At 38.5% G+C, this 20590-nt stretch overlaps 1 protein-coding gene across 1 annotated transcript in view; it reads right to left on the reverse strand.

Moving 5' to 3' along the window:
- The window catches only part of GOLGA4 (golgin A4), a 104343-nt gene that overhangs the window by 41376 nt on the left and 42377 nt on the right, over nucleotides 1–20590 (reverse strand). The window contains exons 5-11 of the mRNA XM_078059182.1: nucleotides 14138–14452; nucleotides 10913–10960; nucleotides 9362–9418; nucleotides 3393–3491; nucleotides 2496–2625; nucleotides 1185–1372; nucleotides 811–894 (exon numbers count right to left, since the gene is read on the reverse strand). Coding sequence (XP_077915308.1) covers nucleotides 811–894; nucleotides 1185–1372; nucleotides 2496–2625; nucleotides 3393–3491; nucleotides 9362–9418; nucleotides 10913–10960; nucleotides 14138–14452 — 921 coding nt within the window. The remainder of the gene's footprint in view (nucleotides 1–810; nucleotides 895–1184; nucleotides 1373–2495; nucleotides 2626–3392; nucleotides 3492–9361; nucleotides 9419–10912; nucleotides 10961–14137; nucleotides 14453–20590) is intronic.

The following is a 20590-nucleotide window of genomic DNA, read 5'->3' on the forward strand; positions in this document are numbered from 1 at the left end:
ATTAGCCTTGAAGCTGGGTGGTGGGTTCACTTTTTTTAAGTGGGCCTTCACGAAGTGTGCGGAGTAGAATCTAGCAAAACGACATCACAGAATGCAAAGACTGCTAATACGTTTCAAAAGCAGAACAGCTCTGACATGTTCTTAATTGCACGGCCACTTAAAATACGGTAGCGGTAAAGTGGCATACTGAAGAAAACGTTGGACACTATGAACCAACTGGGAGCTGCTTTAGAAAAAGAACCCAAGAACTTGGGGCTGAAAGACAGCGCAAAAGCATCTGCCCATGAATTTTCAGTTGCCTCTGCTGCCATCACCACAGCTGCTGTTCTACCGCTACACTGCCAATCTCACCTGAAAGGAATCCCAAAATTCATCTGCAGAAACTTCTGTTTACGCTAATATATATACTACCACTTCTTCACTTTAGGCAGTGTATCTGAGAGATTCGTCTGTTTCCGCTGAAGACAGTACGTAATATCATTCACATTTAGTAATGCCTTAACTATAAAAAATCCAACTTTTCTCTGAAAAATAGGTAGGTCCTGTAAACAGATTTCTTTTGCAATAGCTATTCTAATCTCTGAATCAAAATGCTGACTGGGATCAAAAAATCACAGAGAATCAGCTTCACATGATACACAACTAATGCTAACCGTTATTTAAATTTCAAACTTACAACAAAAAGATTTTTCATGGAAGCAAGCTACAAATAACTTTGGAAAGCATAAGGCTGAATGCTTCTAACTGCTTCCAAAAGGGAATGCTGGGGCCCCCTGACAAATTTTAGTATCATAAGGTTTATTGGTTTACCTTATCTTGTTCAAGCTGTTCAATTAAGTTCTTTGCATCACGCAACTGAGTGATAAGTTTAGTCTTCTCAGCCATATGAAGCTCCTAAAAAAATTTTAAAAATTCATTTCCATCTCTAATAAAGCTTCTCCTCATATGAGAACTCTAAACATTCTATCGAATTTGGATATTTCTCAGTCCAGTAAGAGCCAAGTATACAGGACGTCTGAAAAGGATGGTGCAAGTGCTCTGAAGCCCAGGGCGCGTGGGAGTTGTCTCCGTGCCTTCTACGGAGGGAGGGGAAGGCTCTGCAGAGGAGGGAGGTGCAGGCCACGCTGGGACCTGTGGATCTGGCTTCACAGGGTTACATAAACCAAATTCATTTGCTCTTTTACCTTCATCTTTTCTAGCTCTTGAAGCCTTTCATCTAGTTGTTCTTGCAGGGCTTCTTTTTCACTGGTTAATAGGGCACACTGTTCCTTATGTGACTGAATGGTTTCCTTACAACGCTGCAGGAGATTCTCTTGCCGCTTAACTCTCTGCTGAAGCACCTCCAGTGTTTTAGCAGAAGCTCCATCTACCACTATCAACAATAAAGCAGCACAGGCAGGGGTGGTCAGTAAAGAATAGAAGGGCTCCCTGGGAACAGTTACTCTGTTAGTACACAGGGGTGTATTCTCACCCCAATGCTCTGAGCCAGACGGAGAAGGGAGGAGTACCCTTCCCAACCTCGACTCTCACTATCTGTATGATCCGTATCCCAAGAAGCTGAGGAGCACAGTCACCTCCCTAGGGTTCAGCCCCAGCCCAAATGGCACAAAACACTCAGTAGTCAACTAACATTAACTGAATTCACCCTCCTTAAAAGACAGTTTGATGACCATCTTTTGTTATTCAAAAGTGCCCTCTGTGTCCTGGCTCCTATCCCTAAAAGATTAATAAAGAATTTTTTTCCAATGCATTCTAATCTGTCCCTGAGAGGAGTTCTGGTTAAGTACAGCTTTCTACATTCTCCATACATTTATGAGTTAAGTTTTCATATCCCAAGGGAATCTCAGGACCCTTTATAGCCTGGCGTTGCTCAGACAGCTGCTCAGCACCTTGCTCTGGCTCTGGCTGGACTAAAAGTTTACCATAAATGTCTTTGAGAGAAAGAGCCAGTAAATAAAAAGTGGGAATTTTACTGAATATGTACCTTAAAGCCTCAAAGAATATGGAGGGCTATAACTGGATTTTGAGACAAAATTTAACTATTTCTTCCTTTCTAATTAGGAACCAAATAATAGAATATAGATATCTTTGAATGTAGAAGTATGTAAGCAGTATTACTTTAAAACTAAAATAGCCAAACAATGAAAATAGCAAATTCATTCATCTTAAACAGAACTGACCTGTTTATATGAAATCTAGCTACTGTATCAATAAAACAGTGTAATATAATGAACTTTAGTATATGTGCTGCTGAAGAGAACACTAGAATGAATTTTAGTTACAACGAAAACGTGGTGCTACACACAGACTTTCAAGTCTTAAAACAATTACTTAGCTTTGTTCTCCTGAAGAACAATAACAAGCAAAGAAACAAAACAACAGAAGCTCTTGCATCTTCCTGGAGGACACTTCTACCTCAGCCCACATCATGCCCTGGAAACTGTCAACATCCTCCTCTAGCTTTTAAATTACCCTTTCGATAAGATGAAGCTTACCTACTGGCTCTATATCACCATCTGTGTTCTCTTTAGAGACACCTTCAGCCTGTGGTTCCATCTGAGGGAATGGTTTCGGTAAATCAACATTCATCGGACCATTTCGTAACCGCTGTTTCAGCAGAGAAACCTAAAAAAGAAAGATGCCTTAGGAAAAAAAAAAATGAGGGGCACCTGGGTAGTTCAGCTGGTTAAGTGTCTGACTCTTGGTTTTGGCTCAGATCATGATCTCAGGGTTGTGAGACTAAACCCTGCCTTCTGGCTCTGTGCTGGGTATGGAGCCTGCTTAAGATTCTCCCTCTCTGTGCGGAATCCCCCAACTCTCACTCTAAAAAAGAGAGAGAGAGGGAGAGAGAGAAAGAAAGTACACAATAGTACTTTAAAACACAGAGTGGGGGGCGCCCGGGTGGCTCAGTCGTTAAGCGTCTGCCTTCGGCTCAGGTCATGATCCCAGAGTCCTGGGATTGAGCCCTGCATCGGGCTCCCTGCTTGGCAGGAAGCCTGCTTCTCCCTCTCCCGCTCCCCCTACTTGTGTTCCCTCTCTCACTGTGTCTCTCTCTGTCAAATAAATAAATAAAGTCTTAAAAAAAATAAATAAAATAAAACACAGAGGGGACAGAGTAAAAGATACTCTTTATCATTATACTGGGAGGAAAAATCAAAATAAAGTATTTACTCCCAATGAAGCTGATTTTTATATTTGCTATTTTCAATGATATCATAGTTAGCCAAAAGACAAAATACATTAAAAAAAATATACTGAAAAACAACTAAGAAAAAGCAAGAGTTTTAAAAATAGGTCATTTTATAACATCTGGAACCTATGAGATATCCCATCAAATCCCCTTTAATTCTTCTTTATCTAAAAATTCCACTCTTTTTCTTTTACTCTTTTACCTGAGTCTGGAGAACACTGATATGCTGATCTTTTTCCTCTAAAGATGCATCAAACTCCTCTTGTAGATGCTTTTTTGCTTGCTGATCCATTTGGAGCTCCTAAAACATAAAAGGTTTTGTAAGTAGTTTTCAATAAAAAACAAAAAAAATACAAACTTGAAGTTTTCAAAGTTTAAAAACATGATCAATCCAGATTTGCATTTTTCTTAAGATGAGGTATCAGCACAATAATTAGAGAAGAATCAGCAGGTAAAACATTGGTATTTATCCCAGTGGATAATTTTGTTCCTTAAAAAATATGAGATCCAAGAAAATAAAGTATATTTTTAGAGCTGTAATGACTGCTCTGTAATGATAATGTGGAGAGGATAAAACAATTAATTAAGATAAAAAAAACTTTATCCTACTTTAAGACATATTACTACTTGTGCTACCTTATATGCACTGGATCTAAAACTACATTGTTTTATACCAAACAGATAGCCATAGCCAATAGAACTTTCCTCCTCCCAATACACAACAGCAGTCAATAGCCAAAGTCAGAAGATTCCTCATTTGTAAAATGAAAAGCTTGAACTAGCTGATTACCAACCAGAAAAATTCCAAGTTCCTGAAATTATTTAGAATGCTACTCTCTTTAGATCATTAATGAGGTTTCCTCACTAAATCCAATGATCTTGACCTCTCTATTACACTAGTCACCAATAATTCCCTCCTTGGTTGAGGTACCCGCTCTCTGCGGCTTCAGGCTCCTGTCTACACTTGTATCTCTTAATTTCCTCTACCTGCCTTACGGATTCTATGGGCATCTATCCCCCTGGACTCAGTTTGCATCCTCGGTCCTTCTTCCTTACATTTACTCCATTAGAATCCTAGAGAGTAACATCTGGAACATAGGAAATATCCCATCAAAACCCCTCTATTTTTCTAGGATTCCTACTTTTCTAATTCCCTGAGCTCAAAATATTCAGTCACATTTTACCTAACTTTGTCAATCCCTGCGTATAATCAAATTCTTGTATTACTTTTTCTACAATGTTTAAGTCCTATCTTTTCCACATCCATAACCATAGTCCAGATCTTTATAATTTCAATGACTAATTTCCTTCAGTAGCCTTCTAGAGAGAATTCTTACCCCAAGTCTTCCTCTGGTTTAATCCATCCCTTACACATTTGCTAGAAAATTTTCCTCAAACAATATTTTCAAGGACTTACAAGCAACGCCTTCCTTTTGCATTGTTTCAAATTTACTAACTCTCAAAACACTGAAGCACTAACTGTACTCTATTCTCCCCCACACCTACACTGCCCTAAGATCCCATTTGCACTGTGCCTCTCACTAAAAACTCCTGGCTTGACTCCTCCCATAGCAGTAGTCTCCAAATGCCAGTCTTTGAATCAGGACAGGTCCACAATGAAGTCTTCACTGACCCATGGTGAAATAACAAACAGAAAAGCGACAGAGAGAGTTTTTCTTTCATTTCAACAACTGTCCTTTACTCTGAGAATATGTCCTTCCTAATCTTTTTTGATATTAAAAAAAATCTTTCAGGGCGCCTACCTGGCTCAGTTAGAAAACCATGTGAATCTTGATCCCGGGGTCCTGAGATGGGTGTAGAAATTACTTAAAAATTAAAAAAAAAAAAAAAAAGGAAAGAAAAAGCTTTCTTTCATGAAATAATGACAATAAAAGAATTTGGTTTCTTCTTTTCAACATCCTTACTTGAAAAAATAAAAGTTTGCAGCTCTGGGGAGGCTGGGTAGCTCAGCTGGTTGAGCATCAGGCTCTTGGTTTCAGCTCAGTTAAGTGGCCAGTTGGCTTGAGATTCTCTCTCTCCCTCTGCCCCTCTCCCACATGTGCACACACTCTCTCGGGCTCTCTCTCAAATAAATAAATAAATCTTTAAAAGAAAGTTTGCAGGTCTATGACAATTCTCCTTTCCCCCATATCTGGAAGGAACTGGAAGGTAGTTTTTCAGTCCATGAAATCCAAAAGTCTGGAAAGCACTGTCTTCCATGACTTTGCACAGGCCAATTCTTTAGTATGAAACAGTTGCACATCTCCTTAATAGTAATGCGGTCCTTTACTTTCCTTAAAATTCATTTTTTCCAAATAATTTTCTACATCCTACCATACTAGACTCTGTTACATGCCATCCCTAACAGCCAATAAAAATTCCTCAATTTATATGATGGTTTTCAGGTTTTAAACGTTTTCATCTCCCCATGTAGATAAGAAGTCCTTGGATACAATGGCAGCATCTTTAATCTTATCTTCTTCTCCCTCCCCCTGCTACCTTACCCTATTCTACCAAAAAGCACTCCATAAACAGTAAAGACTACAAAGAAACTTAAGAACTGTCTACTTAGGGGCACCTGGGTGGCTCAGTTGTTAAGCGTCTGCCTTCGGCTCAGGTCATGATCCCAGGGTCCTGGGATGGAGCCCCACATTGGGCTCCCTGCTCCACAGGAAGCCTGCTTCTCCCTCTCCCACTACCCCTACTTGTGTTCCCTCTCTCACTGTGTCTCTGTCAAATAAATAAATAAAATCTTAAAAAAAAAAAAAAAGAACTGTCTACTTATATCCCAACTAATTAACTGTTTAACTATTTTTTATCTCAGCCCTATGCTACCCATTATGTTTGGATGTGTTTCAAGCTGCAAAAAATGAACCCTCCCTCCCTGAAGTTAGCTTTGAGAACAGCAGTTGCTCGTAGCGAGCTGCATCTGGGTGAGCCTAGAAAAAGAACACACCATGCACAGACAGAAGGACAGAGAAAGGAGGAAATATCTAAAACAATGTCTTCATTTATTCCCCACTTAACTGGCCTTAAAAGGAAATCAGAGAACCCCCCATCTACTTGGATGAGCTCATAATTTTCATAGCTTCTCATAGTATGATATTCCTATTTATTATCTGTTGATGTTAAGATTCAAAATCAGGCGAAGAAAATTACAGGGTATCTGTTGGGGTATGTTTTTGCTTACCTTTTTACTTCTTTATCTGATTCATTAACAAATCTCTAATATGCTAGAAATTGACATAAGACATAATATTTGCCTATACAGAACTGTTGTTTTGTTTTATTCCCCAGAAAATATTAGGAGAGATGTTCATGGATTCTACTCATGCATATACTCCTAACAACATGAGGAATATATAAAATACTAAGGACTATTTTCTGAAAAAAATTTTTTTTTCTTTTTACTGCCCACAGTATTTGTTAGTTGTTTACTTATAAAGGGAAACTATTCCATAACCCAAACAGGTCAGTGACAAACTTCCATGGAACTCAACCCAAAGAAATTCTTTACATTCCAAAATTATTTTATACCCTGAGCGATACCAGCCTTCTTCATCTCCTCAAACTCTTTCATGGAATTATAATTTCTGTAGAAATCTGCATATGCCTTCTTTCTTGGTTCGGCCACAGCAAACTTATAGAAAGCTGCAACCCCCAGGGATACAGTGAATGCTCCAACAATATGAAATTGCAGACATTTGGCCAGAAGGCCTCACATCTGAGGTTTTGTCAGAGCACTGGAAGTCATGGTAGTTACTCTCCTCAACACCAACCTCAAACCCAACATCTTTCCTGATACCTTTCCTGATACCTTTTTTGAGTATCTTGATATAACAAAATAAGGAACATTATACTGTTTTGCCCCAGTCTAAGTCAATAAAGTACTAATGAAACAATATGTAACTTCTATTCAGACTTTAATTCCAAAGAAACAAAACATTTTGTGACGTATAGCACTTTGAATGTTCAATTAAATACTAATCATGATTTAATGGGTTATACTATTTAGTTGAAGGAAATTTTTTTCTTTGTGAACAAAATTTAAAATATCCAGACCTTCACTTATCTACCTAGTATTTACATATAAATTACTGAATAAATCTCTCTTCATGTAACTGTAACCAGGATTTTCATTCAAAAATATATCTTAGCTACTACAAAAACAGTATAGATATGCACCAAACAGCAATTTACTATATGGCCTCTAGACCCCTCATTTCTCCTCCTTTCCTTTATTAGCTGTCTCCTGGCCATTTCGTTGATTATAGTCTTGACTAAAGGCAGTGTGGTAGGCAGAATATGGCCCCAAAGATTCCAAATCCTAATCCCTGAAACTGTAACATATTAGGAGAATTTGCAGACATGATCAAATTAAGAGCCTTGAAATAAGGAGATTATCCTGGATTATCTGGGTGGGCCCAATCTAATAACATGGGTCCTTAAAATCAGAACCTTTCCCAACTGAGTTCAGAGAGAAGGGGAGGAGTGATTATGGTAGAATGGGTAGAGATGCAACATTGATAGCTCTAAGATAAGGAAAGAGACTATGCATCAGAGGACATGGCAGCCTCTAGAAGCCAGAAATGGCAAAGAAACAGATTGTCCCCTTGAACCTTCATTAAGGAACAGCCCAACTGACACCTTAATTTTAGCCTGGTAAGACTTGTTCAAATTTCTGATATTTGTGCTGTTTTAAGCCATTAAGTTTGTGGTAATTTGCTGCAGCAGCAATAGAAAACTAATACGAGTAGGCAGATAATAAAAAAAGAACTAGGGGCGCCTGGGTGGCTCAGTCGTTAAGCATCTGCCTTCGGCTCAGGTCATGATCTCAGGGTCCTGGGATCGAGCCCCACATCGGGCTCCCTGCTCGGCGGGGAGCCTGCTTCTCCCTCTCCCACTCCCCCTGCTTGTGTTCCCTCTTTCGCTGTATCTTTCTCTGTCAAATAAATAAAATCTTAAAAATAAAAAATAAAAATAAAAAAATAAAAAAAGAACTAAAACTTGTCAATCTGTGGCTCTGACTAGTATTTCCTTCGAGGGTTTTCATAAGGGTTAAAAGGGAAAGAATACATATGTAATGGCTTATGATCTAACAGTACAGATATGGAAAAAGATTTTTAAAGGTGGAAAAACAAATAGTATATAAAAATTTATTTAATCTCAGTAATCATAATTGATGGTGATAGTATTGTTATTCTAAGAGTGTTGTGTTTATAATGCTGGAATAAGGCAAATGAGTAATTTTGGGTCTTCTAATTTATCATCAGGTTCTTCAACAGGTGACCTGTAAGGAAAACGGATGCAGCGGGGATGTATAGATTTAAAGAAGACTTAAAAGATGTATCAAAACAATTTTTACATGGGCATGACTGTAATACCTAGAGGCTCACATTTCAGTGATAAAACCTTAAAGAGACACAAGAAGCACAACAAAAGCCAGTAGTTATTTTTGGAGAAAGGGAGGGGCTATGACTGGGTTGGGAAACACAGAGTGGCTCTCAGGGTGACTGGCAACATTCTATTTCTTGACCTTAGTGGTGGTTACAATAGAGTTCACCATACACATACAAGCTATATATTTTTGTGCATGATTTTCTATATTTGTTGTACTTTACAATTAAAATATTTTTACAATTAAAAGATTTCAAAATGTTTAAATGATATCGCAGTGACATAGAATCCTACCCTCTAGCCAATATTCCATCCTTCTCAAGACAGGACAGGAGCAAAAATGAGTCAAGTATGATTCCAAATGATAAATATCTGCCTGGACTCTAATATTTCACTGTAAAAATTACCCCCCAAAATTACAAGGAACATAATTTTTATTTAATTTTATCAAGATTGTTGGCTAGGAACAATGAAAAGAAGCCTCAAATATCTAATAGAAGAGACAGGTTAGCCTTGGAAGTTGCCACTGACTGTCAAGCTGGCAAATGATATTCTGTTGCTAAATAAGGCATTCTTATGTCAAAAATTCCACCAGCATATATCTTAGGGAAATCACACAAATAAAACCATAAGAATTGATCTCTGGTCTTAGGGGTTGGGCTGATTGGTTTTTACTATAACTAACGAAGTATATATGAAACTATCCCAGCAAGTATAAGCATTCTGATAAATATGAGAGATTTAATTATCAGAGTATTAATCACTACGACTTACCTCTCTTAACTCTCCAATTCTCCGAAGTGCTTTATCCTGACTCTGACTTAATATACCCTTTAATTTTAAAAAGAAAAAAAAAAAAAAAGCTGGTTCAAACAACTGCATGACATAGTAATGAAAAGCAAGTAAAAAAGAGCACAAGTCATTGAACTTTATCTTCAACATTCTTTACACAGGGACTATACAACCACAGTTCTCTACAGTTCTCTACCGCCACTTAGTGGTAGAATTACATACATCTAGAAATAAAACTCCAGAGACAATTCATAGAGACACAAGCAAGGTACCCCCAAACAGTAGGAATAAGATGAACTTTTGAGTATGAATTTATGGAATATTAATAATACAATGCATTAAATCAGAGCTACCCTCCATTTCAAAAGACCTCATGTTTAAGAAAACACTGTCAAACTAAAAACTCTATTTGTAATAACCTAATTTTCACACTTGTTATAGACAATGAGGACACTGAATCAGCAATAAATAACTGGTGTTACCCATTCTGAACTGATTATACTCCAGACCAAAGCCAGGAAATTTAATCTTGTACTTAATGGAGATTATTTATGGTAGATTAAATATTTTAAGATAATGTACATGAGGAAATTAATTTTACCAAAACTCACTTTACAAATAACTTTTGGGTTATGTAATAAGTGTCTTTAGATGGGACAAAATGCTAAACTGTTTTAAATAACTTTTACTGTAAAAAATAAGACTATATTTTTTGTGCATGATTTTCTATACATTTTACCATTAAAAGATTTAAAAATGTTTATGGTAAGTGATACAGCAGAGATACAGAATGCTATCCCCTAACAAATATAAGAATATAATTCTCCATCCTTCTCAAGACAGGACAGAAGCAGAAATTAGTAAAGCATTATTCTAAATGATAAATATTTATGTATCTTAGCACAGCAAACTGATGGCACTGTTTGAAGTGGGGTGGATATTTCCCCTTAGCTCTGACCTGTGAATTATCACCTGGGATACCTGGTGGGAAATGTCTAGCCACAGAACAGGGTGACACAGTGGGGCCAAGGTGGGTCACCCAGAAGAGCTTAACGGCTTCCTCTTTCTCCACATACTTGACCAAGAGCTTTATAAGAAGCAGCCTCAGGAAAAAAGAGAGAGGATGCTTGTGTTTGGACCCTGGTAGAATGATAAGGAACAGAAATGTCTGCAGGTATTTCAAAAACAGAAGGGAAAGCTTAGAAGATTGTATGTCTCTACAACTAAAACAAAGATTCAACCTGCAGACTGAGACACTAGAAAGCATGTTTTCTTAAAAGAGGCAAACATGCCTTAAATCCAAACCTCTTGAACACTGCAGGGATCCAAAACTCAAAAAAGCCCATCCCTACCAGAGGTAAAATCTCTGGAATTTTCCACTCACTCTCTTTATTAAAATCCCCAGTAGTAAAATAGGTTAAATACATGGATCACATGGAGAATTATTAAAAGTGAGGGTCAGAACTATCTTATGATAAGACTCTAATTTTTAAATTATGTATGAATCAGTATCATAGCCAAGATATCACTTACTTGTAACTTTTTCTTCTCTCTCTGAAGAGTCTGATAAGCTATAACAAACTAAAATAAAGACAAAATCACCAATAACATCAGTCATTCCTAAATAAATATTCTAAACTCTGCTAAAATATCTTTACAAAAGTAAACAAATACACAAATCAGAAGAATCCTTTTATAGATAATTCAACCTAGTTAGATGCATATACAGTCAAAACAAACATTAGAAATATGTTTCTAAAAAGTAAAATGTAACTTGACTATAAATAAAGATATGAAATCTGTACTTGATTTCACCTCAGACACATACATCTTTAAATTTCACTACTTAGGGGCGCCTGGATGGCTCAGTCAGTTGAGCATCGACTCTTGGTTTCAGCTCAGGTCACGATCTCAGGGTCCTAGAATCTAGCCCCACGTTGGGCTCCGAACTCAGGGGAGAGTCTGAGAGTCTCTCTGTCTCTCTTTCCCTTTCTTCCCTCTGCCCTCCCCCGGCTCGGCTCGTTGCTCTCTCCCTTTCTCTCTCTCAAATAAATAAATCTTCAAATTTCAGTACTTAATTATGAATGGGGTAGGGATTAAAGCCAATTTGCCCAAGGGGAAGAGACTACTCAAACTGTAGTCACCACCAGCAACAGCATCCCCTGGGAGCTTGCTAGGAGGAGAAATTTTTGGGTCCCACCCCAAACTAAGTGAATGAGACTGGGGGTGGAGGGGGGACAGGATATGTGTTTATATAGCAAGCTCATCAGGTGATTCTTGCTTTGGGCTATTACAGACCATGTAATTCATCTCTAAAAGTCTCTGATTATAGGAACTGTGACTATGGCTAGGTAAAAATCTGAGGAAAGGAACTTATAACCAACATATGAAAACTGGTAATTTTGGTCCTAAAGAGATGTTTAAACATTTAACCTAATTAAATAGGATATTTGAACATTCTAGCACAACCTGATGAAATTATGGATTAACAAATCTTTTAATCTACTAATTAGCATTATTCATCTGAAAAATAAGCACATGGCTCCACTGAATTATTTGGACCCTACTTTAGAAGTTCAAGAGGACTCTGAAGACATAGGCTACAGCTTTAGGAGGAAGTACTCCCCTATTCTGAGCCCTGCCATTTCCCTTGGAAGGTTGCTATGTGCCCCCAAACACATCTGCTGATGTCTTGAGAGGCAAGCAGCAATGGAAGGTGAGTCCAGCAATAAAGAAGAAAAAAAAATTCTGCCAAAGACCACAATCCTCCTCCTCTTATTACCTTAAGCTAGGTATCTTTATTACTGGATAGGAAAATGGTATTCAAAAAGTGGGGAGTAGGACAGGTGGAAGAGTAACCTAACAATTAGATGTCACTTATAGCACTATTTTATCCTGGTTACCTACAGTGCCAAGGAAAGACAGAGACAAAGACTACGTGCTCGGGGCACCTGGGTGGCTCAGTCATCAAGCGTCTGCCTTCGGCTCAGGTCATGATCCCGGGTCCTGGGATCGAGCCCCGCATTGGGCTCTCTGCTCAGCGGGAAGCCTGCTTCTCCCTCTCCCATTCCCCCTGCTTATGTTCCCTCTCTCGCTGTGTCTCTCTCTCTGCCAAATAAATAAATAAAATCTTAAAAAAAAACAAAGACTACGTGCTCTTTTCATCCCTAATAGGCTGCATGACTCGACTTGGGGTGGCACAGAGGAATGGAAACCACCAGAAAGACCTAAAATCAAATCCACAGTTTGTTAACTGCTACCTGTGTGACTTTAAGCACATTATTTAATCTCTATGATTAAGTCTCTAGGAGTCTCTAATCCCTATTCTACAAAACAGAGCTAATTAATATCTACTTCACAGAGACGGTGTAAAATTCAATGGCACTATAAACATAAAAGGCATAGTGTCTTGCATACTTAAATACTAATTATACTACTGCCCCAGCTTCAAACTTAGAAGCCATGGGTAAGTCAACAACAACACATTCAGGACCATTATTAACTTGGATAGAAAAAAAAATAAATGGTGCACCTGGGTGGCTCGGTCGGTTAAGCGTCTAACTCCTGATTTTGGCTCAGGTCATGAGCTCAGGGTCATGAGATCAAGCCCTGCATCAGGCTCTGTGGTCAGCCGGGAGTCTGCTTGAGATTCTCTCTCTCTCCCTTTGCCCCTCCCCCTGCTCTCTCTCTCTCAAATAAATAAAATCTTAAAAAAAAAAAAAAAAGAAAAGAAAAGAAAAAGAAATTTAAAGGAAAAAGTTGCCTGATTCCACAAGTACCTCATGAAATAGATGGCTTTAATGCTGTTTACATCTCTAGAGTCCAGCCAACTGATAGATTTTCGCCTAATATTTCCTTTCTATTTTGTCAGTACTAGTTTTAAAAAGATATTTTATAGTTTCATTAGGGGTTTCTGTTGTTATTTTTGGCTGCAGGGTAAAACTACACATATTGTAGCCATAACTGGAAATAGAAGTTATGGCTAACTTTATATACGAACCTTGAACTTTATTATTCATTACTTAAAGTTAACTACAATGCTGGGTTACAAACTGTTAAGACAATAAAACATTATGCATTGTCTTTAAAAAAAAAATCCATGGGCAACTTGCTCCAGAAAGGCTTTCCTGAAGATAAATTGTTTTAACTACACAGGGCAACTAATATAATTCAGCCCGAAAGGAAGAATAGAAAAGAGAGATGGGGCAGGACTACTTCCTCTCTTAGACCACAGAGAGTCATCCTCAAGGGCTTTAGCAGTTAAAGATTCATTTGAAGCAAAGTTTAAATGTAGGTATAATGAGCATGAACCAAATGTGTCAGAAAATCAGACTACCTAAAACATAACTGGGATCAGTAGTAATGGAAATCTGGTTGGCCGAAGAGGTCATTTTGGAACTACAGCACTTAGAGGATGAACAAGGGTGGGGATGTGAGGAGGAAAAACGATGCACTGTGCACTAAGTGTCCAAGCAACTTTGGAGAGAGGGGCAGGGGGAAAAAAGGGGCACAGAATGTGCAAACCAGAAAGCTACAGACAGTGATCCTCTCCAAAATTTTACTAACTGTCTTGCCAAAGGGCTTCTGTTTACCTGAAAATCTTTTAACTAGATAATGCCACAAACTACCCACCCTTCGTAATCAGTGTATCTAGGGAATCAACAGTTTAAGCAACCACAAGAGTAAAAACCATACAGTAACATGAATCAGAGAACAATGGGAAAACTTTTCATATAGGCAAAAAAGTCATGCTCCTACCTCAGAACATTTTCCTTTGTAGCTATTCAACCTTTGTTCCATTCTTCGCAACCACTGAATCAACTGTTCTTTGCTGAGACTGTCTAAATTAGGGAGTGAGTCTTCAGGCTCACTCTCCATATCAGAGGACGGATCAAAGGTGGCCACAGAGGAGTCCAGGTCAAATCGATTCAGGGACTCTCTGGAAGATGTTCGTACCAAAGACTCTTTAGAAGAGGATCGGAAGAGAGATTCCTTTAGTGGACTTCGAAACAAAGACTCCATGGAAAGCACCCGGAGCTGGAGCTTCTGTGCAAAAGACTGCATGTCACCAGACTGTAACTAAAATCCAACGAAACATGGTTAAAATGCACATTTAGACTTTCAGTATTCTCTATCACCATCAATAATCTTTTAAAAACTCTAACATTGGGCGCCTGGGTGGTTCAGATGGTTAAGCGTCTGCCTTTGGCTCAGGTCACTATCCCAGGGTCCTGAGATGGAGCCCCACATTGGGCTCCTGGCTCAGCAGGGAGTCTGCTTCTCCCTCTCCCTCTGCCTCTCCCCCTGCTCATGCTCTCTCTCTCTGTATCTCTGTGTCTCAAATGAATAAATAAAATCTTTTAAAAAAAAAACGCTCTAACAAATTCAATTTATATTCCTGACATTGTACATAATACATTGTTTTCTGGGGACACCTGGTGTCTCAGTCAGTTAAACGTCTGCCTTAGACTCTCCCGCATCGGGCTCCGGGCTCAGCGGGGAGCCTGCTTCTCCCTCTGCCTGCTGTTCCCCCTGCTTGTGCTCTCTCTCTCTCTCTCTGATATACAAATAAATAAAATCTTTAAAAAAATAAAATAAATGAAATAAAAAAATACATTGTTTTCTGAAAAACAAAAGACATCTGGTTATTTCTGAAAAAGCACTGGACCTGGAGTCAGAGGACTCAGGTGTAGGTCCCCAGGTTTGTCACCGAACAGTGGAAGAAGCTTCACTAAGTCACTTCCCTTCAGTTTGCACATCTGTAAAAAAGACGGATGCCATGCTTTCCCAGCTGACCTCACAGGTATGCTGTGAGGATTCGTCCCCTCAACTGTAAGATCCTTGCAAGCAGTGATATCTGCATCAGCAGTACATACCCAGTGCCTAAAAGCAGAGTATATAATATGAAGTGTGAAGTGTGTGGCTGAAATCATGTGGGCTTTACCTTGAGTCTGTATGGAAGTGCTGATTCCTTATCACTCCCTTCAACAAAATAGGGGAATGGGGGAAGGGTGAGGGTAATGCTTAGTGAGCCCACTTTGTTCAATAAGAGAAAGCCAGGCAGAGCTGACTAGTGGCATCCAGCTCTGCTCTAATTATCATTCTGTCTACTGGGAATAAAAATAAGCATTAAAAAATCATGGAGGGCAGCTGAAAAGTCTGAGCTAGAGTCCCTCTGCACAGATCACTAAGTCTGATGTTAGAAATAGTAATAAGCAGGGGTGCCTGGGTGGCTCAGTTGGTTAAGCAGCTGCCTTTGGCTCAGGTCATGATCCTGGGGTCCTGGGATGGAGCCCTGCGTCCGGCTCCCTGCTCAGCGGAGAGCCTGCTTCTCCCTCCGCCTGCCACTCTGCCTACTTGTGCTATCTCTCTGTCAAACAAATAAATAAAATCCTTAAAAAAAAAAAAAAAGAAATAGTGATAAGCAAGAGCTGTTATGTTAATTAATTTGAATAACACATTCATTTGATTAGTAACAATGAAAAATAGTGTAATTCAACAAGCTGCTTTAAACTGCAGTATTTTGTTCAGGTGACAGCAGTCAGTATTTAACAGGTGTTTCCAACAAACTCATTCTCATTAGTGCCACAGGGTCACCTGCAAGATCTCAGCAATGCCAGGAATAAATGCTCAGAGAAGACTGAGGTCATGTGTGGGCAAAGATTACAGGAAAACAAAAAGATTCTCTTTAGTATCCAATTTTAAAAATCAAACCAAGAATACTTTACTCATGCATTTTAGAGATTTAGTAATAGTATTAGGCAAGGTGGGAGTAAGTAAGAGGGGATAACATGCCCCACCCCCTTCATATGCACAGAGATTTATCACAGGTTGTTTGTAATAGTCAAAACTGGAAGAAACCCAAATGTACACCACTAGAGGATACACGATGTAAATTATAATATATGAAGGGAGGTTCAAGACATACTATTAAATGGGAAAAACCAAGTTAGAAAACAATATGCATATTGTGAACTCATTTTGATTTAAAGCAATGACATGTACTTTTCAATATACATACATAGGTGTAAACATATGTGTATGTTCACACAAACACCCTTAGAATCAGGCCATTAAAAATAAACACCAAAAGTTAACAGTGAGTGATTCTGCGTGGTAAAATTTTAGGTGGTTTTTTAAATTTTCATTTTTTATATTTTTTTACACTTTCTAGGGTTTTTCATAATGTATAAGTTTTACCCATATATTAGGGGAGGGGGGAGATGGAGAAAGTCTTAAGGAAGAGGAGAGACCTTTATGCTCAAAAACCTTTAAGAACTGCTTTACTGATATGCCATTACCAGCCACTTCTGACCTAAGCCAAAAGTGCTTTTCCCTTCACACAGTAAGTTGCCCTAGGACAAAGAGGTGAAGCAAGTTTGAATAACACTAGAAATAGTTGGTTTAGGGTCAGCCAAAAGCTAATGAACAATGTCAAAGACATGTATTTGCAGAAGCTGATACACTTAATAACTGCCACCTCCACCATATTGGGAAGTAACATGTTTGAGTATAGTGATTCAGCCTGTGGACTGTTGAGTAAGGGTGCCTGAGTTCAAACCCTGGCTCCACCACTATGTTCTACATGACCCTGACCAAATCACTTCACTAGTCTTATTTCCCCCTCTGTAAAATGGGGATGATAAAAAAAATAATTATAATTAAACCAGCCACCTCATATGGAGGCCACAAGGACTAATGAGTTAATACATGCAAAGTGCTTACAATGTAGCAAATACTCAATAAACATTAGCAACGGTCATTAATATTAGAGAAAGGAGACTAAAACAAAAAACAAACTTACAAATAAGAATGTCATATACAAGCTTATGTGGCAGAGTCTTCTGATTATATGATGTGGTAGCTAAGAGCACAGGCTATGAAACCAGACATCTTGGGACCAAATCTTAGCTCTCCCATTTACTGGCAATACGACCTTGAACAAGTGACTTAACCTTCTGTGCCTCTGTTTCTTCATAAGTAAAATGGGGATAACAACTACTCACCTCATAGGTTAGTTGTGAGGAGTAATAAATCAAGACATATGTAGTACTCCAAAGTATGACTGGCTTAAGGTGAACAATATATACTGGCTACCATCTGATATCCAATCTTCCTTTCTTTCTTTTTACCAGACCCCAGTTTTGTTCAGAGTAACAATACACCCAGGTAAAAACATTCACCTTCCCAAATTCAAATTAAAGCCACAGGAGATATGACCGTACATCCATCAAAATGGCTAAAATTAAAACTATGGAAAACACGAAGTATTGGTAAGGATGTGGAGCAGTCCACTTTGGAAAACTATTTGTCGGTATTTACTAAAACTAAACACGTGTACACAATCTGAATCAGTAATTTCACTATTATGTATATACTCAATAGAAAGGTGTAAATATGTTCAACAAAAGACAAACTAGATAGTTTATAGCAACCTTATTCAAAATAGCCCCAAACTTGAAGCTACTGTTGATGACTACGAATAACCGAATGGATACATTGCAGTCTGTTCACCAATGGAATACTAGACAGCAATAAGAATGATTTACAACCACAACAATATAGACGAATCTCATAAATAAAGTATCGAGCAAAAGAAGACAGACGTCTACAAGAGTACCCATTTTTATTCTGTTTACATAAATTTCAAAAACAGGCAAAATTAACCTAGATGTCAGATAGAAGTTACCCTTGGGAGTAAGAGCAGGGAATGGAAGGGAGCACAAGGGCTTCTGGGATACTGGTAATTTCTGTTACTTGATTTGGAGTGTTGGTTACAAAGGTGTAATAAGTTCAGCCACTATTGTACTATTTACACTAAGTGGAAATCTATAAAAGAGAACCTTCTAGGACAGGTATTATTTTCTTTATAAAAAGGAATATGGCTTTAGTCCTTGTCTTCGGTCTTTCCTCCTATCTAAAATGAAGATGCGGGGCGCCTGGGTGGCTCAGTCGGTTAAGCGTCTGCCTTCGGCTCAGGTCATGATCCCAGGGTCCTGGGATCGAGCCCCGCATCGGGCTTCCTGCTCCGCGGGAAGCCTGCTTCTCCCTCTCCCACTCTCCCTGCTTGTGTTCCCTCTCTCGCTGTGTCTCTCTCTGTCAAATAAATAAATAAATAAAATATTAAAAAAATAAAATAAAAAAATAAAATAAAATAAAATGAAGATGCAATTCTTGGAGGCCAACTTGTAGTAGTGAGGGTGAAAGGCAGTGGCAAGGATGTGGGGGGACAAGAGGCTAAAGGGAGAAGGGCCCTTAATCCTCAGGCCTTCTGATATGTGAAAAACTAAACTCCCACTGGTGCGAACTGTTGTCAGGTTTCTGATCCAAAGACATTCACCGATTTATAATTCATTTTTGAAAAAACTGAAAGGGGTTAGAGAGGGAGAAATGTATACGCAAAAATAAATGAACACATTAGAGTTACTTTTAATTCCTTTCTGTCTCCCGTTTGACCCTGTTTCCAACCCCTCCTTTTATTCCCCCAACACTGTTCTTGTTCAGACCCTTATCCTCTTATCAGCTGGATACCTGCAGCAGCCTTGTGTTCTCTTGCCTCTAATCTCTTACCCCAATCTACCCTGTTGCACTGTCACCACAGAATTGTCTTCCTAAAACATCATCCAGACCATTTCATTCCAATTCTTAAACTGGATTCCCATTTAATATAAAGTTCAAAATCCTTAGCTTATATTTAAGGTTCCCATTTCCAAGACCCTTTTCTCTGTAAATTCACCCCTCCATGTACCAAAACCTTGAGTCATAACAGGCAACTTCCTGCCCCGGAACAAATGCATCATTGTGTGCCTCTGTACCACTGCCCATAATTTCCCTGCATAGGAAAACCCAGACATCCTTCAGAACTCAGCTCAAATGTCAGCTCTTCTAGGAAACCTCAGATCTCACTCATCAGAAATAACCTCTCTTGATGGCCTTACCTTTTACTAGAACCATTACTGGAGCGCTTATTGCATTCCAACTCACCATTAGTTACTTACATGCTAGTATAACAACTGAGCTGTTTATGCCCCAGAATAACTACAGTGACATCACAGCACAGTGATTAAAAACACAGACTGTGAACCAAATTCCCTGATGTGAATTGCAGCTTTACCACTTAGTAGTTTGTAGTTTTATAGCCTCTGTGTTTCAAAATGAAAATAGTAACAGTACTACCCTAGTAGGATTGTTATATGAGAATTAAATGAATGAAAACATTTAAAATATTTAAAATAGTGTATTATATGCAGTAAGCACTAAGTTTTCCTGTCATTATCTCTTCTTCACACACACACCCTCACCCCAGACTTTATGCTCATTTAGAAAAGAATCCATATTCCCTATCTCTGTCTCTTTGTCACAGTGCTTTCCATAAAGCACCTACTTAGTACACATTTGTTCAGTTATATCTTAATCTGTCAATATGACAATGATGATCTAATAAGAGATATTTAAACATTCAACGCTTTGGTCAAAATGAGATGTATCAAACACATCATTTTACAGATACAGTATATGTTACTCTAGAAATCATCAAAAAGTATTAGTACACAATCTATAACAGTCAAAAAGAAAAAGGAAGAAATGAAAACACACATCCACAAAAAGATTCTACAATAATGTTTAGTAGTTCTATTCATAACAGTCGAAAACTGGAAACAGCCTAGGTGTCCATTAACAGGTAAATAAACTGTACAATATCTCTTCAAAGGAATCCTACACAAAAATGTAAAGGAACAAACTACTGATAACCATAACGTGGATTAAATCTCAAAAACACTATGGTGAGTGAAAGAAGCCCTACAAAAGAGTACATACTACACACATGAGGCTACTTACGTAAAGTTCTAAAACAAGCAAAACTTGTTTAAGAGATTGCCTCTACAGAAGGTATACTGGAGCAAATTACAGCAGAGAACTTCCCTAATTTGGGGAAGGAAACAGGCATCAAAATCCAGGAAGCACAGAGAACCCCTCTCAAAATCAATAAAAATAGGTCAACACCCCGACATCTAATAGTAAAACTTACGAGTCTCAGAGACAAAGAGAAAATCCTGAAAGCAGCTCGGGAGAAGAGATATGTAACCTACAATGGTAGAAACATTAGATTGGCAACAGACCTATCCACAGAGACCTGGCAGGCCAGAAAGGACTGGCATGATATCTTCAGAGCACTAAATGAGAAAAATATGCAGCCAAGAATACTATATC

This window comes from Halichoerus grypus, chromosome 1 (genome assembly GCF_964656455.1).
Source record: "Halichoerus grypus chromosome 1, mHalGry1.hap1.1, whole genome shotgun sequence".
NCBI lineage: Eukaryota > Metazoa > Chordata > Mammalia > Carnivora > Phocidae > Halichoerus > Halichoerus grypus.